Source organism: Anabrus simplex, chromosome 3 (assembly GCF_040414725.1).
Source record: "Anabrus simplex isolate iqAnaSimp1 chromosome 3, ASM4041472v1, whole genome shotgun sequence".
Taxonomy (NCBI): Eukaryota; Metazoa; Arthropoda; class Insecta; order Orthoptera; family Tettigoniidae; genus Anabrus; species Anabrus simplex.
In genome coordinates, this window is record NC_090267.1 from 467,765,008 (window position 1) to 467,791,159 (window position 26,152).

A 26,152-nucleotide genomic window follows, 5' to 3' on the forward strand; every position below is an offset into this window, starting at 1 on the left:
CAGCTGAATTTCTCGAATACCTATGCGAGCAAACAAATCTGTATGCGAGTCATGTAATCAGTGCTGCGCCGCGCCCCTTCTCTAAACACTCTCTTGCTCAAACGTGGAGTCCGGTGACTGTTTCAGAAATGAGACAGTTCCTGGGTTTGATGCTCACTACCGGCATTATTAGTAAACCATGTCTCAGAATGTACTGGACAGAAGATCCAATTTTCTCCACTCCTATTTTCTCAAAGACAATGTCACGAAATCGCTTCGAAAGTATCCTCTCCTTTCTCCACTTTAGTGACAGCAGCGAATACGAGCACAGCACTGACAGATTGTATAAAATCAGACCTATTTTACAGAAACTTTCGGACAGATTTACAGAGCTTTATACCCCCAAACAGAAAATTGCTCTGGACGAAGGAATGCTAGCCTGGAGAGGGCGCCTAAGATTCCGCGTATATAACCCCGGTAAAATAATAAAATAGGGCATTTTAGTGAGGATGGTTTGCGAGTCTAACATGGGGTACATCTGTAAACTCATGATATATGATGCAAGTGGTGCGAATTTACAAAGCACAGTTTTTCAGCTGCTTGAAAATTATCTTGGCCAGGGGTATACAGTCTATATGGACAATTATTACAATAGCGTTGGACTCGCGAAACAATTACGGGAACAGAACACTGCCGTATGTGGAACAATACAGTCAAATAGGGGTGTACCAAAAGATCTAAAGGAACACCAGGCAATTCTCAAACGGGGGGAAATGACTTTCAGGAGGGACAAGGATGTATTGCTTGTTTCTTGGAGAGACAAAAAGGTTATTACTATGGTGACTACCATCCATTCGGCAGAAATGGTCGAAACAAAGAAATCTGGAAAAATACAAATGAAACCAGAGTCTGTGACCGACTATAATCAACACATGCATGGTGTTGATACTGCAGACCAGTACTTGGCGCCCTATCCTTTCATGAGGAAAACTATAAAGTGGCCGAAAAAGGTGTTTTTTTATTTACTGTACTGCTCACTTTTTAACGCATTTCGGCTCTTCCAGAACTCAAATCCTCAAAAATCAAAAACATTTCTGAATTTCATGCAGACAGTAGTTAGGAACTTGCTCCAGGAAAAAACTGAACCCGACATACAAGTACAGTCACCTCTCTCCGACATCTCAGCTCCATCTACTTCATCAGCTCCAAGTCAACGTCCCGCGATTTTGCCTCCAAAAAGGGCACCGGCACCATTTAGGTTAGATGGGAAGAGAAAAGAGCATATTCTCTTCAAGTTACCACCATCGAATAAAGTAAAGTTCCCTTCAAGAAGGTGCAAAGTGTGCTTCAGAAATAAAATTATTAGTGAAACACGCTATTTTTGTGGAAAGTGTGGTGTTTCCATTCACCCAGGAAAGTGTGACATTAGCTACCACAGCCTACAGAGATACTAGAGGACTTCATTAAGGTATGTGGAAAATTTTGTTTCCATATCTTGTTTAGTTTAGAACTTATTGTGAAAAGAATTCTTTGTTGTTTGCTCTGCCACTAACAGCTGAAATAGCTGGGCCAGCTCTTTAAATAGCCAGCTCAGATGATGGGCGTGAATGTGTTAACCTAGAGGTCATCATCAGCTTAAAATAACACAAAGATAAACAAAAACTGTGATACATAAAAAACTTGAGATAAAATACAATCATCAAATGCAATAAAAATCTGTTTAAAAAGTTCATAGCTTCAATCTTGGGTGAATCTAGTTGTAACAGGTGTGGGTCCAACCGTATTTACCTCAACTATTGGTTGGCTGGAGGAATACTTTAAAATTATGAAGACTGTCAAATGTTATCTGTTTGTCATGCTTCTGGAACAGAGTGAAGTTTTGAAATCTATAACATTTCTTCACGGAGAATACAAGTATAGCCTCCAGCCCTGTGCTTGTATAGATCAGGTTGGGTCGGTGTTGACCTCCACACTATACGGAACCGGAATGAAGTTCATTACTTGTACTAGTAAAGAAAGATGTCGGGGAGATGGGAGAGGGTTACAAGAAAAGAGTGGTTCGTGGACAGACAAAGGTGGAGGAGGCTTGTGTACCACACCTGGATGACTGGAGTTGGTCTATGGTGGTGGTGGTGGTGGTGGTGGTGATGATGATGATGATGACCGTGAACTGTCCGAAAGATGTAGGCTTGTTCATCAGTAATTTATATCTCTTTAATAATTTTTGTAAGGTTGCTCATATTTCTACTGTAATTCCACACACATTGCAAATTGAACATATGTTTATATGACCTTTTGTATCCAAAATAGTCCCAACTACTACCACCCAAAATATTCACTATTCCTCCTGAAAAACCCACATCCTGTATTTCCCTGGTATGTTGAATATAAGGGTGCAAGATAATCTTCAAAAGATAAATACTGTTTGCTTTAGAGTTACTGATGGCCTGTACTACGACAGCCAGATAAAAGTGCGGTTTAAATTTATGTTGCAGTTTGCACATTTATCTGGATGTTCGGTTGGAAACGCGTACTACGACTTCCGTTTATGTGCAGTCTGGGAGAATATTCTCGAGGTTAGCTATGCCGAAGTTGTAGAGGCAGTTAACGCTCTTATCTGGGACTTCGCTCCTATCGGGGACGCTACTGTAAAGAATCAAGATGGCTACACATCAAGATGAATCTACATCTGCATGGTGCAGTACGAAATTAAGTTGTTACAATGTAATCTATGTATATATTTATAAAGTATGTCATGCTTCCTGTCCAGCTATCACAGAATTCTTTAAAGATTTCCCAAGCTAGCAAGTTGTTGCTACTGACTATATCAGTTGCACACAAGCATTTAACAGCAAGCTTCATGGGTAGCCGTAGTCGTTAGGGCATCATCATATGCTGTTATGCAGTTTTTCGTGGGTTCGAGTCCCATGAGTCGAACATTTTTTTTACCTTCTAAATGTTATTCGGTAGGGTACTAGAGGTGATAGTACACATTTCCTAATCATTAAAATGCATGTCAAAAGTGTGGGTTCTGTTCCAAATCCATCCGCAATGCACTTATGGAGTAAAGGTATACGACGTTGTTCATGGTGATTCGTCCGTCGAATGAGGATGTTAAGGAGGTTATATTTCTTTTACTTCATAACAACTTTCTACTAAAGTATTTACGCTAAAGTGGGATAAATGCTTGCCAGTTACTATTCCCACATTGTATTGAAAAGAAAGAAACTAACTACTTATTCAATGAGCAAACAATAAATTGAATTAATAATAAAATTAATGATCCTATGCTGCATCGGTGGCATTAATTACGAATATAAACTTTACTTTCGCCGTAACGCGCATCCTCGTAAATAGTACTAGACAAAAAATGATACATAACCTGAATGTTAACTTTCGTGTCCAGGTTACATTTTCAGTCTTTTTATTTTCTATAACAGTTTCAGTTTTGTTACACAGTTAATTGATTTTAACATTCCTTCATATGTGTATATTTCAGTCCTAATTCTGTTTTTGACCTGAACTTCCACATTATAGCTTAATAAGATTCTCGTATTGGATTCTAGTAATACAGTTTCAAAAGGAATAGAGCTAAACAAACAAAAACACCAGGGAATACGTATACCACCGTCCTAAATTTCATTATATTTTCAGTAACCTTATTACCAACTCAATAAAAATGTTACTACATCTTCTGCATTACAATACCGTCGTTAAAATCCGTTGGTAATACACAAGAAAATATTTAACTTCTAGTTTGCAAAACTGCAGCCTACGTATCTGGCTGTTTACCTGACAGTCGTAGTACAGGCCTTGAGTGTAATAAGGGAAGTTTAAAAAAGGGAAGTCAGCATCTATGTATCATTATGTACATTGAACTGATTACTGTTTCAGGAGTCACGACTGAATCTTGTGTTGGTTGGAAGTACTTTGCTCACCGTACATGCATTAGGAGTTATCCTCTTAGCAGCACCGCAGTACTTCAGCCAGTGGGGAACCTTGTTAATGGGTCTTAATACAGATGCTTCTATATACTGGAGTTACTTTTTTTCATCAGTGATCCTTTTGGGAGCACCCTTCATCACTGCAAGGTTGGTAATTCCTAAGAAAATTTTTTCCATAGTACTAATGATTTGGGACCAGCCGTACATTGAAGTGAGAAAAGGCTTAGTAAAAAGAAATAATGATTATGGTTTTTGTTTTTTCGAGTGTTTGAAAACAGAAAATTTATATCTAAGATTTTTGTGTTACAAGCTTATTTTATAAAATACAGGAACAAATCGATCCATTATTCCCTGGTTAACCAATACTGTGATTTCAATGTTGAAAGGTAGGACATTCACAGCAAAGGCAAGCCTGTATATTGGTAATGACAAAACTTTCAAGCTACTGCTTGTACTAATTTCAGGTACTGTCTTATCACTGTGCTAGCACGCTATTGCTTGAAACTGATGATTCTCCCCTGATAGCACCAGTAGATGTGATACCAGCTGCCTCCGAGTATGTAGCAGAAGGCCACACAAGTGTCACACAGTACCTGCAGAAGACTTTGGAACTACTTGAAAAAAACTTAGAAAGTTGTGTAAGAAAATCACAATCTTATAAAAACTACACTTTAAAATCAGGTGTTACTCAGTGAAATCTGGAGTGCTGCTCTTTCACAGTTTGCATTCCAAAAAATGGCTTATCATATTATTATTATTAGCATATGATGCATACAAGACAGTAAAATAAAAGAATATGTACAATATATACAATTTACAGCATTAGGACAGAAAAGAAAATAACTTCAAATATGGATTGGTAGATATTTAATCCATTCAATTGCTTCTGGATTGGCTGCATGAAGATCTTCCAAGGACCCAGGATACATATGTAGAGGGCAGTCCTGTACGATATGCTTGATGGTTTGCACTACATATCCACAGTCACAACGAGGCGAGTCTATACAGCCCCACTGATGTAAGGTTGCACTGGTTCGGGCAATGCCACATCGAATTCTGTTCAGTCGTGACCAGATAGCCCGAGGGGGATGAAAGCCAGTTATTTTTATGGTGGGGTCATCTATTTCAATCAGACCACGAGGTGGAGATTTAGACCACTCATCCTTCCATATATTTTGGGGGTCAAACCAAGTTGAAGTAAGTTGTATAGTTGTCCTGTACGCTGGTTTTCGTGATTTTAACCTGGATGTAGTGATTTGGTGGATGTCTTGGTGGATTGGGAGAACGTCATTCTTCATTATTCTACGCCACAGACAGACAAGAGCTTTCTGTCTCCTGATGTAAGGGGGAACAATATTATTCGGTACAGGTAGCCACTGAGAGTGAAGAGTGCCAGAGATTATCCTCATTGTCTGGCGGAGTTGGATGTCAATCAGTTGGCAATGGGAGCTGTTCAACCATATTCCTGCACAGTATTCAGCTGGAGATTATACGACAGCCAAAGAAGTAGTCCTGAGAGTGTTAACATCAGCAACCCATGATGTTCCGGCTAACCTACTGAGTAGGTTATTACGGCTTTTTAGTTTTGCAGCCGCTTTTTCAATATGATGGCTTTAAATCAGTGCTCTTTCCAATATCACTCCTAACTCACAGCTGTTGTATTTCAAATATTGGTTCCCAAACATTTTGCCTGCAAGTTGCTAAGGTGAAATGTGGTCACCTCAGATTTGGAAGGACTTGGTCGAAGACGCCACTTTCTGAAATAAACATCCAGCTTCTGAGGTCACGCAAAGTGACAGAAGAGCTTTCCAACATTGCAGCAGACATCCGCAGAAGACGTCTGAAATTTTATGGGCACGCCCGCAGACTGCCGGCAAGTAGACTGACACACAAGATTCTCACCTACATAGAACATTTAAAAAATATTCCATGGGTACGGGAAGTGAAGAAGGATCTGGAACAAGCCCAGATGAACTCAAATGACACCACGGACAGATACCTCTATAGAAAAAAAATTAATGGATGGAAAGTGCAACCAGAGAACGAAGTGAAAAAGAAGACTGGAGCAAAGTGGACAGAAGAACGAAAAAGGATCCATGGAGAAAGGATGAGAGCTGTTTAGCAACTCAGAAAACAGAACCGTTATAGCTTTGCGTGATCCATTGGGTCCATACGCACATAATAATAATAATAATAATAATAATAATAATAATTGAAAAGGTGGACCATTATGACATAAATTTAATTATTATTGTGATCACAATTCGATATGGATCATAACCATGAAGTTTATATCCTTATCTAAAGTTCATTATATATTATATTCATTTTATATATACGTATATATATAAAGGCTCTTCAAAAAATAGGGAAACAAGAACTCTCATGGGTGACTTATTGCCTCGGGTGTTAAGAGTTTTCAATCAGGACAGAAGCAGGAGACCACTGCTTTATTATGCAGCCACTGGATGGTGCATATGTTATGTCAGATCCTTGCAATATCAGTTGAAAGATGGCTGCACTCATGCAAACATGGTCAAACATAGAAGTGTGTAGTGCAATCCAGTTTTTGCTTCTGAAGGGCATGTGACCAGTGGTAATTCTTTGGCAACTTGTTGAGGTGTACTGTATAGTGTGAATGTCGTGCCACGGAAACAGGATTGGCATTGGTGCACAGAGTTCGATAATGGCAGGACAGATGTGCTGTATTGAAGGTCTGATACCGGACGATCATTGCATTTGAGTCGGTGACATTGCTGATGAACAGCAGTGTGTATACTGTTGTACATGAGCAGCTGGACTACCAAAAGATGTGTTCATAGTGGATGCCAAGGCACCTCACAGAAGATCAGAAATCCACTTGGATGGGATTGTCTTTCATGCACTTGATGTGGTTTAATGAGGAAGGAGTGCTGTTTCTGCGCTATATCATGACAGGAGATGAAACGTGAGTGCATCGTATAAATACGGGAGACAAAGAGAGCATCTATGTCATGGAAATACCCTTTCTTCACACCTCACAAGAACGTCTGTACAATCCATCTGCAAAGAAAGGTATGGCAGTGGTCTTTTCGGGACCACAAGGGCATGCTTGGGTTGATTTTCTCGCCAGGGGAGCGACAGTGAATACCGCTGGTTATTGCGACATGCTAGAGTGTTTCCAGGCAGCAATTTGCAGAAAATGACCTGGACTTCTCTCAACTAGTATCGTGTTGCTGCTCTTCCTGTGGATGGGGTTAGAATACATCCACGGTATCCCCTGCCTGTTGTAAGATGTGACTAAAAGGGGCAGCTCTTGACTTGTTGGGATTTTTTTCTGTGAATAAGTGATCGGCAAAAGCGTTTCTTTCACTACCTATCTCATCCCATGAAGAGTTGTGAACCACGTATTAAGAAATGTCTAGAGGGGAGGGATCTGGAGGGCGGGTCCCGTTTATGATGGATTTTATTCCAGAATTTCATATAAAACCATATTTGGAAGGTTTATCACCTGTTTTACTCCATTCCCAGCCATCTTCCGTTGTTGCCGGGCTGAGTGGCTCAGACGGTTGAGGCGCTGGCTTTCTGACCCCAACTTGGCAGGTTCGATCCTGGCTCAGTCCGGTGGTATTTGAAGGTGCTCAAATACACCAGCCTCGTGTCAGTAGATTTACTGGCACGTAAAAGAACTCCTGTGGGATTAAATTCCGGCACCTCGGCATCTCCGAAAACCATAAAAGAGTAGTTAGTGGGACGTAAAGCAAATAACATTATTATTATTATTATTATTATTATTATTATTATTATTATTATTATTATTATTATTATTCCGTTGTTTTTTTTTTTTTGTAGGCAGGATGAACTTCATCATCATCGTCACCTTCAAACGCATCATCACTCTCACGTGATTTTTTTTTTGTTATGCTGCTGTAACTTTCATTTCTAGTAAATAAAATTTTTTAATTTTCTAAAACTACATCACTGCCCCATTCACTCTATCCTATAATATATGTTTGATTTTATTCCTTGTAATACAATGTTTACTATGGCCATTTCTGCTGATTATCAAACAGGTAATGAAATTAAATGGCGTATGGCTTTTAGTGCTGGGAGTGTCCGAGGACATGTTTGGCTCGCCAGGTGCATGTCTTTCGATTTGACGCCCGTACGCGACCTGCACGTCTTGATGAGGATGAAATGGTGATGAAGACAACACATACACCCAGGCCCCATGCCAGAGAAATTAACCAATGATGGTTAAAATTCCCGACCCTGCCAGGAATCGAACCCGGGACCCCTGTGACCAAAGACCAGCACGCTAACCATTTAGCCATGGAGCCGGACACCAAACGGGTAATCATCCTACTTGGAGAGCGATTGCGTGCTGCGATCTATGATGTTCATTCCAAATTCAAGAGAGAGAGCAGATTCTCAGCTTTCAGATGGTATACTGCATATCATACCATCTATGGACAGAAGGCTTGAACTAGTTGCCGAAAGCTTACCTCTCAGTAGACCGCCTCCCAGGTGTCTGTGTATGAATGGTCACTGAACGTGCGACCGCCTGGTAGGCGGCAAGGTATGCCAATGAGTTAACTGGTTCTGCTTCTTGTGCAAATAGCACTCGACCAAAAGTATTCCTTGCACTGTAGTATACTTACCATCATGACAATAACCTTATAACACATCTTAAAAAGTCCAATACCGAGCTCGATAGCTGCAGTCGCTAAGTGCGGCCAGTATCCAGTATTCGGGAGATAGTAGGTTCGAACCCCACTGTCGGCAGCCCTGAAAATGGTTTTCCGTGGTTTCCCTAGCCCTTTCCTGTCCCATCGTCGCCATAAGACCTATCTGTGTCGGTGCGACGTAAAACAACTAGCAAAAAAAAAAAAAAAAAAAAAAAAAAAAAGTCCAATAGTTACTAGCGAACTGAGCGAGAGAGCTAAATCACCTGTCAACACTTATCAAGTCAGGCTTGACACAAGCCATATGGCATTCGCTTGGGGATTCCCACGGCCTGTGAATGGAAGTGGGAAGTCATAAACTATACTCCCTGTGCATAGCCTGGTGCACAATCCAGACACCCCTGAACTTAAATACTGACTGCCGATAATTTACTCTGTTACATGTCTATTCTATTATACATTCAAGCTGGACACACTGTATATTATTATTTCTTCATAAAATATCAACTAATATGCTGTACTTCAGCTCCTTTGATACATTGTGATATTCTTATCCTAGCAGGATTATGTTCATTGCATACATGAGTATTGGGCTAGGTGTGTGGTATGTCAGATTATCAATATTCTTTACCATCCAGACCTAAAGTTGTATTTAATTCTACCTTTTATGAATGAAATTGAAATCCTTTAATGTTAACATTGATGATTTCATGGCCCGTACTTGTACACATGATATGGGCTTTTGGGCTTATGCCGTGTCAAGAAAACAAGGTGAAACTCTTTATGCTTCGCAGAGAACTTTGCTCTGCATCTTCGGAAGAAAATCTTGACTGTTCACAAGGAAGTCTCCTGCAATAATAATGAGGGTTTGAATTTAAGAATGCCCTCCCATTGGAGCTGTAGTGGTACACTCGTTCATCACCAGGTGGCTCACTGTATGCTAGCACAGCACTTCAAGAGGGAGCTGACAACAACATAAGCTCCAATTAAGATGTTCTATCACACCGTGTGTGCATGAGAAGTATCAGGGAGAACCATCAGACAAATCAGGGACGAATGTGGTAGAAGAAATAAATAGAAACTAATAAAATAAATTAAAATGCAACGAAAGACACCAGGATAGATTAGAACAGAGCTGAAGAATAGAAAATAAGTACTGTATGTGGAGAAAACCGGAGGATGATGTTGTGAGGGGGGAAGGGGGGGCATAACCGGTGTACACACGTTATGAAAGTATGCCATTAACACACAGTTTGGAGTGAACCAACTGGTGATGACGAACATACGAACTTGGAAAACGCCTATTTCTGACTTCTCTGGCTGTTTGAGACGGATATTTCTTTGGTGCTCCTTAATGCGAGTCCCAATGGACCGGCATGTTTGGCCAATGTATACCTTGCCACAAGAGCATGAAATTTTGTACACCCCAGGGTGTAATAGTGGGGACAGTTTGTCCTTGCTTTTACCTAAGAGTTTCACCTTGTTTTCTTGACACAGCATAAGTCCAAAAGCCCATATCATGTCTACTGAAATCCTTTAGTTTCACCATTGCCCTGATTTTAATCTTGAAGAAAATTTGGTGTTTCTTAATGAATTTATTTATCTCGTATATTTATTTTGCCTTGTTTTGCTTGGTGTAGATAAGGCTCTGATGTCTTCTCCTACACTAAACTAAGGTTAATGAAAAAATTGGCTTAATATTACAGAAACATAAGCTGTAGTGCAGAGGCCTGTTCCTTACTAAACATAGTAGCACTGTTGGAGTTAGCTACATTACTGCTAGCAGTCTCCATGCATAACTTCTCTTTGGCCATGCTGTGTGCAACTTTATATGTTCCTGCTGCTTTATGGATAGGACCTTCCTGGAAAGGGTAAGTCAACACTAGAACAACTGGAACTTCAGTAGTTAGATACCTAGATCCGCTGATGCAGTCATTCTGACTGTTGCTGTTAGATTAAAACCTTTACAGTATAACTCATTGTAACATTCATGTGCCTCTTTATTACACATTAGTATGAAAGCCTGCCCTCGACAGTTGAAATTGCTATTTGTGAAGTAATTCAAAATTTGAAAATGAACACGTTAATTTACTATATCTAATAAATAAAAGTTGCACTTCCCATGTTACGTACATGTCCATTGTATAGAATCAGATAAAGTATTATGACATTATCTTATAAACCAACGTAGATGGACCTTTATGTTTTCTTTTATATATATAAATGATATGAGTAAAGAAGTGGAATCAGATGTAAGGCTTTTTGCAGATGATATTATTCTGTATAGAGTAATAAATAAGTTACAAGATTGTGAGCAACTGCAAAATGACCTCGATAATGTTGTGAAATGGACAGCAGGCAATGGTACGATGATAAACGGGGTTAAAAGTCAGGTTGTGAGTTTCACAAATAGGAAAAATCCTCTCAGATTTAGGTAATTACTGCGTTGATGGGGAGAAAGTTCCTTGTGGGGATCACTGTAAGTACCTGGGTGTTAATATAAGGAAAGATCTACATTGCGGTAATCACATAAATGGGATTGTAAATAAAGGGTACAGATCTCTGCACATGGTTATGAGGGTGTTTAAGGGCTGCTGTAAAGATGTAAAGGAGAGGGCATACAAGTCTCTGGTAAGACCCCGACTAGAGTATGGTTCCAGTGTATTGGATCCTCACCAGGATTACTTGATTCAAGAACTGGAAAAAATCCAAAGAAAAGCAGCTCGATTTGTTCTGGGTGATTTCTGACAAAAGAGTAGTGTTTACAAAAATGTTGCAAAGTTTGGGCTGGAAGACTTGGGAGAAAGAAGGCGAGCTGCTCGACGGGAGAAAGAAGGTGAGCTTCTTGACTAAGTAGTATGTTACAAGTAACTATTCTCATTTTTGTTCCGTATTGAAGATGACCTATATCACAAATATTATAATAATATTTATAAAACCACCTATTCAATACAATACAATATTTTATGTGGTTGTACATAATACTTAAAAGTCTTAAACAGCATGACAAAAAATGCCAAATAGGTTAATATGGGAAGGGCAGCTGATTCAGAAAATGATAGAACAAACTAGAGGGACTTTCTCACTGTGGAAATGTTCTGCCCTTTGTTTCAACTGTCCATGCCAGAATTATTTACATCCTCATTGTCAGATTGTTTCCTGCAAGTTTCTCCATCTTTGAAGCAGATGAAGTTTGATTTTGTTAAGTCCAGACTGCATACTGCCAGAAAGTCTTGGAACTTGGGCAGTTTTTTGGCACCCACTCTAGAGTTTGGACTTGGCACTGTTGAATTTCTACCTGTTTCCAGAGATAAAGAGTATCTTGGTGGAAAACAGTTTGACAATGATGAGGACCTGAAGGATGCTGCCCTGGTTTTTATGAACACAACATTTGTCTTGAGGCATGAAGGTGCAGAAATATGTACAGTATCTTACAACAGCATATACCATGTGATTCAGCTGCCCCTTTCAATGTACTTTATGCAACCCAACTAACGTGCAACATGGTTAAAGGTGGCTATTCCCCTGCAGGCGTACTGTATGGTACTAATGTCCAGTAAGCACAGTTTGCACATGATTCTGAACCCTACCGACAGGTTACATCGTCCGCCCAAAAACATGGCGCCTTGAAATCACATAGCGACCTCCTTTGACCTTGTAACTCTGTTAATATGTTGTGCCTTGTGACCGGGGTAACGGCGAGGGGAATCAATGCATAAAACTAGGTAACAGTGCAGTAATTAATATATTAATCTCCAAACTGGATGGCGTTTGTACTCTACTCTCGTCATGCCACCAGCATGTTCCCACAGTGTAGTGTAGCGAATGTGGTTAGGAATTAGCCTAGTAATCGACGGAATGTGCCATCGGTGGTTCGAATCCTGCACCGTTCAAATATTTTTGCATCGGTATGATGTTTGAATACATAAACACGGGCCCACGTTTGCCATATTCAAACAGTAGAACGGTGCTGTTTTTCATCTTGTTCTCTGTGCATACTCCACTGGTTAGGGCCTGAATGTAATCTCTGCTGTCTTTCGGCATATTTTCCACAGAGCAATACGTTGACATGCTGCTCATTTATTGGGAAGCAAGACAAAACAGATGTGAGGCACTACATCTGTATCAGAAATGGTATCCCGACAGGTGACAGCCAGGTACTATGATATTCCACCATGTTGAAAGCTGCCTAAATATAACAGGCGAAATTTCCAAGCAGCCACCAGTGCACGATAGGCCCGTTACTTTGGGTGAAACAGAAGAGGCCATTCTGGAGGCAGCTCGTAATAATCCACACGTTAGTACAAGGGCGGTTGCACGACAGGTGAACACCAGCCAGCCGTCCATCTGGCGAATACTGCATGAACATAAATTTCACCCATACTATCTTGAGGTACACCAAGTGCTCCAAGGGCGGGATTTTGAAGCTCAAATGGAGTTCTGTCGGTGGCTATTAGGCACGTTGGACAATGATGCAGCATTCGTATCGCATATCTTGTTCTCGGATGAATCACGCTTCCACAATAATGGGAGTGTCAATCGCCACAACATAACACTATTGGAGTCTGACAATCCTCTCTGGGTGCGAGAGGCAGCCTATCAATTACGATGGGGAATGAATGTGTGGTGTGGAATCTTGGGGAATTACCTTATTGGACCTTATTTCTTTGAGGGCCATTGGTGTGGCCCACGAGCTCCGCCACATTCGACTTTACCCATTCATAACCATTTGAACAAGGAACTGCCAGGGAAGTGGATAGGACGAGAAGGTCCTGTTTCTTGGCTTGCCAGATCACCGGATTTAACGCCGTTAGACTACTTCTTGTGGGGGCATTTGAAGAACGTCATTTACGTTCAAGTGCCGGAAAACCCCGACCAGCTCCGGCAACTCATCACGGACGCCTGTTGAGCAATTACACCTGGAATGCTTCAGCGTGCAAGATGATCTTTTGGACACCAGGCCTGAATGTGCATAAACCGAAACGGTCATCACATCGAGCATTTACATTGTCAGGGCCATTGTGTTCCTGTTATTTCCAGTCTGTATGTGTCCGGCTCTTCTTAGGGCCACAAACTCATTCATTCACATACAATCTGCATGAAAGCGGGTATTGAACTTACATTACATGCGATACATATTAAACAATTATTTCAAAAATATGGAATCTTTGCTCCGGACTCAAACCTCCCACCTCCCACCTCACACATAAACCCTACCCGCCGCGCCTTTACCAACTACAGTTCCGTATGGCACCCTGAGCGGCTTAACACTAGAACAACGGAATGGGTCAAAATGACACCCATCTTCAATTTTTCTTTAATAACGTGCGCACTCTTGTATCATTTTTCTTCAAATATCTTGACTTCTCATCGTTTTTCCCCCCGTTCACGGTACTGTACCCCACCCAGTAAAATATTTACATTTCCCAGGACAGAAGGATGGGTCACTTTGACACTTGTGCAATATTCCTTATTACAGCAGTTTGCATTGTCAGACAACAGTGTGTACCCAGCCATTATTATTAGTATTGTTGAGCTCTTACTGTCAGATGAGTGTTCCAGTTAGCAGAATTATTGTATTCATCTCATCATTAGGAAAGTGTTCTTCTTGCAGACATGTCATGCGATCATCTTTCTGCTGACGAGGTGTCTCATATGCTAGAAAATTCAGACGTTGAGTCTGAAAGTGAACTATCCGATTCAAATGGTGATTTTTTTGCTTGAGACAAGTGAGACTAGTGTGGACGAAGATTATAAGGAGACAGAGGATGAATTATCCGCAGGAGAAGTCGAAAGTGCTATTCTGCCTCTGAATTCGCCTCAGATGTCTCAGTCTCAGTTAGGTGTTTCATCAGTGAAGATGGTCACCCGAAATGGGACCGAGTGGGAGGTCTTGGATTCAAACTCTTCATCTGGAAGGCGGGCTGCAGTGAACGTCCTGAAGGACAGGGGAGGTCCCACAACAAATTCTTACCACCGAGTTGACAACTCTGTCATCGATGCTTTGTCTATTGAAACGACACACAGAATGAAACGGTCAGAAAGAACCCCAGAACACGACTGGACCGTGTCGCTCAAGGAGTTGGAGGCTATGATTACCATCACGTACACCCGCGGTGTCCTGTGTTCGAAAGGTGTGTTTGTGGATGAGCTATGGCTGCGTTTTTGTGGACAGCAATTCATGAAGGACACAATGTCAAGAGATAGATTTCAAGAGCTGCACAGATTCTTCCATTTCAATGAGAAATCAACCCGAGATGAGCACCTGCCAGCTAACAGGTTCGATCTTTTGTCTGAAATCTGGGACAAATTCACGGTAAGTTGCCTTCACTGTTTCTGCCCAAGTGAAAATATTACAGTTGATGAACAATTACTTCCCAGCAAAATCAGGTGCAGATTTACCCAATTTATGACAAACAAGCCCGACAAGTATGGACTCAAATTCTGGATTGATGTAGATGTAAACTCAAAATATTTCTGTAATGCCTTTCCATACCTTGGTAAAGTTGACGCGCATCCGGATAAGCACCCACTGGGAGAGTACTTGGTACTTCGCCTCATGGAGCCGTTTTTAAACCAAGGGAGAAACGTGACGACAGACAGCTTCTTCACATCACTCCAACTTGCTAAGAAGCTTCAAGAGAAAAAAAATTTCGTTGGTGGGAACAATCAACCCCATTCTTCGGGAAATCCCTACTGCGGTGAAGAAGACCAAGTCTGAATTGTACTCTACAACCATGTTGTGACAGACTGGGAACCCACATTGCACCTTGACAGTGTACCAAGGGAAGAAGAACAAGAATGTCCTTCTCAGCACACAGCACGCTCAAGTAACAATGAACACAGAGCGAAAGAAGAACTCAGAAATCGTAACTTTCTACAATGGCAAGAAACATCAGGTAAATGTGGTCAATCAAATGTCCCATAAATATACCACTAAGGCTGCATGCAGGAGGTGGCCAATGTATGTCTTTTACAATATCCTAGACCTAACAGCTATCAATGCATGGGTCATTTACAAGCAAGTAACGGGTAGGAAGATAAAGCAAAGAAGTTCATCCTCCACCTGGCAAGTGGACTAACAAGGCGAGACGAGCAAGGACAACAACAACAAAAACAACAAGAGGAGGAGGCTGTGGGTCCGTGTCCATCTAAAAAGCGGAAGAAATGCCAAGTTGGTCTGTGTGAAGGCAACAAGTGTAGCGGTGCCGGCAGCAAGCGCCTCAAAGCTGTGTGCGGAAAATGTGCACGAAAAGTAAAAGTTGTGTGTGCAAAATATGTTTAGGGTGTTTTTAATTTTCCTAAAGAATTTCTGAAAATGTATAATTGTTGCAATATGGATGACTGACTAAGAAAAGGTGTTCAATTGCGTAATTTTGTGAAAACTCTTTAGAGGAACATGGTGCAGTTGTTTGTGATTATTCATGTGTCCATCAGTAATATAAAAGGTCCGTGCACTAATGTCAGGTCTTTATGTTTAAAATAAAGTTGTGGAAACCCAGTAGAAGAAAATACATGTCTTATTGTGTTATGTTTTGAACTTTTCCAAGCATTTCTTATGATGGCTCCAAATGACCCCTTACCGCTGTTCTAGGAATGTTATTTTCTCCGCTGTTCTAGTGTTAATGCTTGTATTAGGTTTACTGTGGTCACAATATCAATTTAGTGTTTCGCTGGCTGTCAGGTTCATATGATCTAGAAGGCATACGCATGCCTTCCAGTGTTTAATACGAGTATAATATTACGGCGTCCTGTCATGGTAAATACCAAGATATCCGGTTGTGTTGTCTGAGCATACTGGCAGGGCAGATGTTTTCAGGGCGGAATGAATATTGCAGGTTGCATAAAACTACATTGGAACGGGTGGCTGAATCACATGGTATATTTTATGGCATATGTTTATTACCTTATCAGTCGCCTGTATATTTAATCTTCTAAGGCAATAAATGACTCTTCCATCACCCTTCAAAATCTGGCCATTCATCGATCAGCATATGACAGTATTCAAACTTATTATTTACATAAGTGGATTTAAAAGAAGTTTTTTTTTTTTTACTTCAATCCAGTTGTTTGTAAAACTAAAATCTAGGTTTTTGGGGTGCAATAATGTAATAAGCTAATGCATTTACTTTTAAAAAAATTATCTTTTCAGGCCCATACGTTTCCTTCAGAAGATCTGGTGGCTGTTGCTCCATCCATTGAGTTTGCTGACTGTGGTGGTTATTGGTTTCACTGCAGTAACGTTTCCTGAAGACTCGCCTAAGAAGATGTTAAGCCGTGGTTTGGAGGCTAGTTACCAGGCTCTCATGTATTCTGTAGTAGACAGTTATATATATGGTAACTGGGTCTACAGTGTTGCAGTGGCTATCTTATTACCAGCTTGGATGTTGTTTTGGATTGTGCTGCATTCTACAGTAGACTCTCAGAAACATACATGACATTACAGTGTAAAATAGACACTCTTTTCTAAATAGTGGTGAGAAAAAATCGTATTTAGGATTGATTGTTCCTTCTCATAAAATAAATGTACTACTTCATTCCTCCATATAAGAAACATCACACCACTTTGTCTCGTGCAGTGACGAATAGAATATCTAGTGTTATCACTCCGCTCTCTCAGTATTGTCGTTGGTGGCCCCGCCAAACTAGTGTCGCAATAATTTTGAACCGTTAGTCAGTGAGGGTAATAGCGTGTTTGAATTGGCCATAGATTTAATCTGTATGCTAGGGAATTTATTTGTTTTAATATTTTCCAAAGGTCTGTGTTAGTATCTGTGCAGTACTTTGTGTGTGGAATCAACTGGTTTTCTATTGTTTCGATAAAATGCCATACTGTTTCGTTCCTGGTTGTAAATTGAGTTTTAGAAGAAAGCATGAGGGTTTTTCTTACATTCGTAAAAAAATCTCTTTGTGAAGTGGGCGTGAGTTATTCCGCAGCAAGATAACCAGTTGTTGACAAAAAGCATAATCTGTGGTGTGCATTTCTCGGTAGTAGTAATGGAAAGAAGCAGTTCACTTCTGGGAAATAATTCATACACTCTCGCTTCCAAGAAAGAACTACTTCATGAACTACTTCACAATGAGCAACTTTCCCATCAGAGCACTCTGCATTCACTGAAATAGTTTGTCCACGAACATGTTCCTTCTCATTCACTGCACACAAGGCTTCTCACTTCGCGAGCTTAGTTATATACTTCAGATACAGAACGAGGAAGTACACAAAGTGGACAACAGGTAGCACGCAGGTGCACTTCTCTGTAACATTCATAGATGCTACAGAGATGAATGTTCCTGTTACCGGTAATGTCAGTTCACACTCTCCCCCCCCCCCCCCCCATCCCTCAAACCCTCAGGAATGCAAGTGTAGGAGAAATATATTTCTTTTCAAATATAATAAAAATTTCTGTTAAATATTGTCGACAGTTTTATACTTGAAAATGAGATGTTTTTAACGCTGATCTGTTATCGCAAGAGAACCCTTTTCTTAGTGGTGATTTCATCCCCTGACTAAAACTTAAAAATGTCAGCAGATGATGCCTTCATGGGTTGAAGTCTGAGGAATTCCCAGATTTTATGGCTAAATGTATTGGCCTTGTGCACACAAGGTTAGTTCACACATTGTCAGTAGTGATCTTACGCTCTTGGAAGTAAAGTTCGTGAAGGACTGCTGTGATTGCGGAAGTTTCTGTTAGTGATAATGATTGTTTTGCATGTGAAAGTTATTTTATTCTTGTAGTGCATTAGTGTTGGAATTAGGTGTAGGCTAAATTTTATTAATTCTATAGTGAGTAGTTTTAGACCCTGTATATAGGTTAACATACACTATTAGGTTATATCTTAATTTATACTGGGTCAGGCATTCATTAAGGCTAGTCGTTCCAGAAAATGTAGTCAAATTTGGGGCTTATTTTCTGATATAGGTGATAATACGTCAAAGTATAAATTTTGTTCTAAAGTGATATCCTACAAAGGAGGGAACACTTTCAATTTAAATCGTCATGTCCAAACAGTCCATCCCACATGTCATTGTCTGCTTAATGTTTGGCCCCTCCACGCCCAAACTCTCCAGACGATCCAAATGTTTATCCAGCGACTTTCTCATCATTGGATTCTGCAAGTACCATCACTCCTACAACGATAACATCAATAATGGCTATGACGATAACAACAACAATGCCACGTGTGACTCTTGGGAACAGTGCTATTTTTGCATATTTCGCCAAGCTCCTCTCTAACAGAAGTCAGGAACTCGATTTTTTGCTATTGAAACTAATAATGTTTCATATTGTAGAGAGTGAGGACCTGCAGAAGTTCATTTCAAAATTAAATAGTGGCTACAAAATGCCGAGTCATAAGACTTTAAGTAATACACTACTTCCCCAGTTGTACACTGTGACGAAAGAAAAAGTGAGAAAAGATGTGCAGTCGGCAAATAGTGTTGCAGTCACCACAGACAGCTGGACGTCTTCCAACAATGAGAGCTATCTGTCAGTGACTTGCCACTATTTAGACGCCGACCTCAGACTGAACTCTTCATTGCTGGAATGCATAAAGTATGACCTACAGTACACAGTGGCCAACTGAGCTGATAATTTAAGAAGAGTCTCTGAAGAGAGGGGAATTAAGAAGAAAATTGTTGCATTTGTCACTGACATTGTGCCTAATATTGTAGCTGCTGTGCAATTAACAGGGAACAAATACCCTGCTTTGCGCATACGCTGAACTTAATTGCTCAGTGTGGTCTTCAGACAATAAAAGATTTGCTGAGTAAGGTGAAGGCCGTTGTGGAGTTTTTCAAAAGAAGCCCCCAAGTTTGTGAAAGACTGAAGGCTATGCAGAACAACTCGGAGAGGCAAGTCTTTGCTTGAATCAGGATGTGGTCACCAGGTGAAACTCCATATATTATATGTTAGAGAGAATTATTTTAGTAAAAAACTCTTTAATGTCCGTGGTGGCCATCAACTACCCCGAACTTCAAAATCTTTCAAACTAGGACATCACTATTATTCAGGAGGTCTGTGACTTATTAAAGGCATTCAGAGACTGTACTGAAGAAATTAGCAGTGAGAAGCAGGTCACATTCTCTGAAGTCCTACTTATGCAATGGGGTCTCAAGAAATGGTGCAGTCGTTTCAGCAACAATCCAGATGTCAACAACCAAGTAAGGCTGATGGCAGTCAGCCTCTTGGAAGCGTAGAGAAACGATTTAGAGCTGTTGAGGAAAATAGTCTATTTTCTTAGGCCACACTTCTGGACCCACGATTCAAAAAACTAGAGTTTTCTGAAGTGAGGTGTTTTGATGGGCAAAGCAATCTCTCATTGCTTACTGCAAAAAGCGCTGACCTTCAGCAAATACATCGCCAGTTTTATCGGAGCAAGTACCGGTAAACCAATCACAGGCTCTTTCCATTTGGGACAATTTCGACGACAGTGCGTCGAAATTGGTTGTTCTCTCAAACCCTGCAACTGCAGCAATTGTTGAGATGGATAAATACCTTCAAAACCCCTTATATCATGACATCAAAATCTCTTGTAGTGGCGACAAGAAAGGCGACAAGAAAGGCGCCAAGTGTATCCAGCCCTGTTCAAAATTGCAAAATCCTGATTGTGGACTGTCGCTATGTCTGTTCCATCTGAAATAATTTTTTCAAAGGCTAGGCAGACAATTAGAGACAGGCAAACTCTCTTAACTGGAAAAAAAAGCTGAACAGATGTTCTTAAAATTCAAATTTGTAAACTTTTCATTAAGACAATATCTCTCCAAACGGGATGATTGTGTAAATAATTATCTTATGTTTATGTATAATTTTTTGTGTGTGTGTGCTCAAGTACTGTATAATACCAGTTTGCTGCCGTGAATAACAACAGACTGCTTCACAATGAACTACCGGAGTCATGGGAGTCACCACTTAGGACAGGTAAGATTTTACCTTACAAGCTATGTGATCTATTACATGTCATTCGTTCTCTGAACTGTGAAGTAATTAACCTGTTTTGCATTGCTCGCAAGCTCTAAGAAACGCTCATTATCATTATTTCATATAGTTCATGAGTGAGCTGTGACACATTGGCTCATCTGAAGCTTCCTGCCGCTTTAGATTTGTAAAGTAGTTCTGTAAGCAGTCCATTAATTTAATTTGTGATGTCTTTTGGTCTGTATGTACAGTTTGAAGTAGATCTCGAGAGACACGTAAATATTTCACAGTTCATGGGAGTGAAGTAGTTCCCGAGAACTAGTTCGTTCCCAAACTACCCAACACTACTCGGAAGATTTAATTATAAAGGTGGACTGTTTCATAGTGAATGGTAAAAACATGGAACTTCCTTATGTGAAGTGGAAATTAAAACCAGGAACAGTACCTGACGTTTCTCCAAATTTGCCAAAATACCTATCCACTGAGGTAAAGTCACAAAGGGCACCCAATAGGAAAAGGAATGAAGACAGCATCAGAGGACAAGAAACAAGAATCAAAATGTGAGTGAAGCAGTGATGGCAACAGTAAGCGATAAAGTCCAAGGTCCAAGTCCAAGGACAGTCTAGTTTTAGTCAATTTCAGGGCCAGTCTAGTTCTCTTATTTATGCCAAAAAGACAATATTGTCTCAAAATGCAACTAAACAATGCAACTCGTAATTTAATGTGAGCTAAATGTAGTCTGTCCTCAACCAAAGCTAGAATTAATTTCCTACAGAGACTGATTAAGAACACAGAATTTCAATTTGATTGTAAGTTTCTTAGTAAAAAGCAAAAAATTATTATACTCTCTATATAAAACAGTTGACGAGTAAAATCTTCCAATGGTATGAGGTACAGTAGTGATTTTGTTTTAGAGAGCTTATTACTTAGAATAAAATAAATTAAAGGATATATGCACTGTCTGTAGCATAATCTGTTACCTCAGCTCTCACAGGCATCTGAGGAAACTCTACAAAGGACTGAAATGTCCATGTGCTATTTTAGGTTATTTTGAGAGTGAAATGGACGAGAATAAACCATAGATAGATGGGGTTAAGCTAAGAGAAATTCAGTTTACTGGTTCTTCATTGAAAGTAGATGGCTTGGTCAACTTAGTTGAACTCATGCCAGATTGTCGTAAAAATCAGATGGCAAATCATGCATTAGTTTTAATGTTTGTACCTATTTTCACAGAACTGGGTCCAACTTATTGGCATTTATACAAGCAGAAATGCCACTTCAGGAGACATCTGTGCTAAAATTCTAATACGATTATACTGCAGTTAGAGGAGGCAAGAGTGATAGGTTTCACGTGTGATGGTAGCCGGTCAAATAAAAAAGCCTGTAAATCTCTAGGAATTCTGAATCCAGCAGATGTAAAACGGAAGATTTTGCATGTATATTGAAATGTATAATAAACTTTATCCATAATATAGTAGAAATATTTACTGAGCTTGATAGCTGCAGTCGCTTAAGTGCGGCCATTGTCCAGTATTCGGGAGATAGTAGGTTCGAACTCCACTGTCGGCAGCCCTGAAGATGGTTTTCCGTGGTTTCCCATTTTCACACCAGGCAAATGCTGGGACTGTACCTTGATTAAGGTCACAGCCACTTCCTTCCCACTCCTAGCCCTTCCATGGCCCATTGTCGCCATAAGACCTTGTTGGTGTGACGTAAAGCAACTAGGAAAGAAAAACAAGAAAAGAAAAATTTTGCAATAGAAAATGTATCAGTTTCAACCTTTATAGGGAACTGCTTAAGGAAGATCTCTCTGGGTATACAGAACTTGAGCCTGTCCCAAGCTGACAACAGCTCATTTGGATCCCTCCTCCTTTCAAAGAATGAATGCCAGGCTTGCATTACAACTGTTCAGTGATAGTGTTGCCAAAGGATTAAAATTTTATGGAGAAATGGGACAGACAGGATTAATAATAATGTTATTTGCTTTACGTCCCACTAACTACTTTTACAGTTTTCGGAGACGCCGAGGTGCCGGAATTTAGTCCCGCAGAAGTTCTTTTATGTGCCACCGACACGAGGCTGACATATTTGAGCACCTTCAAATACCACCAGACTGAGACAGAATCGAACCTACCAAGTTTGGGTCAGAAGGCCAGCGCCTCAACCATCTGAGCCACTCAGTCTGGCACAGACAAGATTTGTAGCCACTCAATGCATTCATACCTTCCAAAGCTCTCTGCAAAAACTCATCATTCTACAGAACTGTCCTCACTTTTCTTCAGACTAAAATCTACAGATAACACCTTCTAGGATTATGGAATCCTTAAGTTATGTATTACAATGTACAGTAAAACTTCAATAAGATTTCTGTAGGGGACAACAAAAGAGAACTTGTTAAGTGAGAAAATGTATTACTGAATATAGGAATAAAAACTATCCAACAGGGATATGGAAACACTAGATACGATTTGTTCCGACGTGAGGGCACTTAACGTTGTGTATCCATGGGTACAGTGAAAACTATATCTACCATTTCTAAAGATGAGAGGAAAGTATTAAAAGGTGTTAAAAACACGTGAGTACAAATATGGAAACCTTTTCTGCTGGGGCTTATAAAATAACTAGTGCACTGAAAGGTGTGAAAAAGACCAAACAACAAATATGAAAACATGCACAGGGGCCGATAAAATAAAGTATTATTGCAGATCACACTCTTTCTAAAACAAATGTTAGTAGAAGCTTTTTATTTTGGAGCAGTGGGTTATTAAACATTATTTTCTGGTCACACTAATAGACAATGAATTCGAGGTTACACTTGACCATGTGCAACCGGGAGGAATGACTTTGGCCACCATTTTTAATAACTTCGACCAACTCAAGTGACTGATTGAAACTTGAAGTTCCAAGCCACATGGGTGCAGGTGTCGACACAAATGATATGAAATAGGCTCCATGAGCAGGGATTACTTACCAGACGACATGAGCACAAAAAAAATGAGAGCCAAATGTAGGCAGCAGAAATTATATTCTTGAGAAATATGGTGCAGAAAACAAGAAGAGGCAAATATGGAAAGAAATTAAAGTGGAAAAGTTTAGTGATAAAAGAGGAAAAAAACCTGGCTTAGGTAGTTTGGACATGTTAAAAGGAAGTGTGATGAAAGAAGGCCAAAACAGATAGGAAAGGCAAATGAAAGGGAAGAGAAGCCAGAGACAACCAAGACACGCTGTTTATGACCAAATCTACTCATGTAACTCGGTAGAACCTGGATTGTAACAAAGTATTCAGTGGGGAGTTGTGGAATGATGGACTAAGCCGGGGAGGGAAATGGAACTGGTGATTTCTTCTATATTATTATGGGCTTGAGAGCAAGTTGATTTTAAAACAGTAGAAGAGGGAAAATTTGTGCATCAGGGATCCTTAAAAACACGCTGCCTGAACAATTAGTCCTATTAAAGAATGCAGCCAACCAAAGTTGTATATTTTCTATCTTACTCTACCTGTTTTTTGTTGGAAAAACTGCTTTTCTGTGTTTTAGCACATACTTTATCCAATAAAATCCAAAATAACTGGTAATAACTGGTAAACATTTTTTTTGCTTTACGTTGCACAGTAAACTGTTAGTCTTGCATGCAAAAGTAGCCTTCATAAGATTTGGAAAGAGTTTGCAGGCATTTAATTCATTACTCCTAACAGTCTTCCAGAAAATTGCATCTGTATGTGTTAAAAGAGCATTCCAAGCTTGTAGACCAGGGTGCTCACAAATACAGTGCAGAATATAAGAAATTGTGTGTAAAATTCATGATCTAATTTTGTAAAATCTCCAAGATCTTTAGAAAATGAACTACACAGTAATCTATAGAACTTAATAACTATCAGTTGTTTTGCTTTAAAAAAAGGGGATGAAGGCTTTTCCCCTCTTTCTTGCTTGGGGAAATGTAACCTGCCACCACAAGGTCCAAATTTCCACACATCTCCTTCAGCTCGCTCAGTCAAGAGAATATCGTACGCATTGCTTCTGCCAGTTATGCTTGCACCGATAAGATTCACACAGTGTTTGCATGGAGCTCTGAAGCAGTTATCTTGTGGGAAACCAGTCGCAAGCTACTAAGCCCCTTTAAACAATTAGTCTGCAAGCTACTATTTTTTGCGATTTGTATAAAACGAAGGAATTTTCACTCGTGCAAAGCCCCAGGTAAACTATAGTTGTAAATAAAAGCTTACACAAGTCAGATTTCTACTTTCATGAGATAATTCAAGTGAATCACAGTAAAGTACGAAGGCTATGCCGAAAGTTTTTAGCAGCCAGTAAAGTGTAATTCTGAGGACAATGGAATTTTTTGATTTGAAAGAGCAATGTTTCCCAACCTTGGAACATGCGCGCGCAACCCCTCCCATTGGTGGTTGCTCCACAGCAGGGAAGAAAGCACAGGCAGTGCTGAGTCAGACATGATGGCAAGATGGATCTGTCGTGCCGCGATTTTCGTGCAATGATTTTTTATGATTATAAAAACAACTTAAGTCTCAAAGAATGCCATTCTTCTTTGCTGTGTGTTTTTGGTGAGGCTTCTCTTTCTAGGGCCACAATTGGAATTTGGTTTTGCGAGTTTTCAAGGGGTCGGCAGTCAATTGAAGATGAACCTCGCTCCGGTCACCTACCAACAGCTGTGACAAGATCTAGATGGCAGTAACTTGCATGATGTTCGCGTGTAATATTGTCGCTTGGAACTATTGAATAATCAGTAATTCTAAGCTATATTTTACCGTCTGAAGCACCAGAGTGAAGCTGCTAAGTACTTTTGTAGTGAGTGTGGTTTTAAATCTGCATTGTGGAGATTAGTGTTTATTAAAGGATCAATTTCAACTATAACCTCATCCTGTTAGCTAACTGATAATGGCCGCCTCTGTTGATGGAGGTCGGCAAGATTTTTCTAACTCACTGAATCTAAATAATGAAAATCAGCAAGTCTCAAGTAACCTCATGAATCGACAGGATAAAGAAAGCATAATTCCCACCCGTACCGGTGAACCAGATAACCTCATGACAACCTCTATTACTGTTCCTAACACACTTAATCAATCTCCTAACAACCCAAGGTTAAGTTACTCTGCAGCAATACAATCCTATCCTACCAAAGGTCAAGCTATTGTTATTGAATCTTGTGATGGTATTAGTATCTGAGATTATATACTAGCAATTTAAAAACTGACTAGTCTTAGTAACATCCAATTTATCTCACGGATATCTAATGGAAGAATATGTATCTTCCTTGCAAGTCAAAATTGTGTTGAAGAATTAATTTCAAAACACCCCAAGATTCTCATAAATAATGTTTCCTTGGAAATAAGACCTCTCCTAACTAAAAACAAACGAGTTATTTTATCTAATGTTTGCCCTGTGATTCCTAATATTGTTATTGAAGAAGAATTTCCCAAACTCTACATTAAACTAGTGATGGGCAGTCTGAGACTAGGTCTCGAGATTTCTCGACACTAGCGCAGGCACTATTTCTTGCGAGAAATTTCGAGAGATCTCGAGAGCATTGTCCCCTCATTGTGCGGCAAGCAGCTTGTCGCAGGCCTACAGGTAGTCGGAGCTGAATGTTGTTTGTGCCAAGTATGCGAATAGCCAACCACAGGCCTTCTCCATTT

At 40.0% G+C, this 26,152-nt stretch overlaps 1 protein-coding gene across 2 annotated transcripts in view; it reads left to right on the forward strand.

Moving 5' to 3' along the window:
• The window catches only part of GAA1 (glycosylphosphatidylinositol anchor attachment 1), a 141,401-nt gene extending 123,899 nt beyond the window's left edge, over positions 1-17,502 (forward strand). For both annotated transcript variants that reach the window (XM_067143589.2, XM_067143590.2), the window contains exons 11-13: positions 3,874-4,070; positions 10,294-10,458; positions 16,740-17,502. In XM_067143589.2, the coding sequence (XP_066999690.1) occupies positions 3,874-4,070; positions 10,294-10,458; positions 16,740-17,025 (648 nt within the window). In that variant the 3' untranslated portion in view covers positions 17,026-17,502. The remainder of the gene's footprint in view (positions 1-3,873; positions 4,071-10,293; positions 10,459-16,739) is intronic.
• The last annotated feature ends 8,650 nt before the right edge of the window (positions 17,503-26,152 follow it).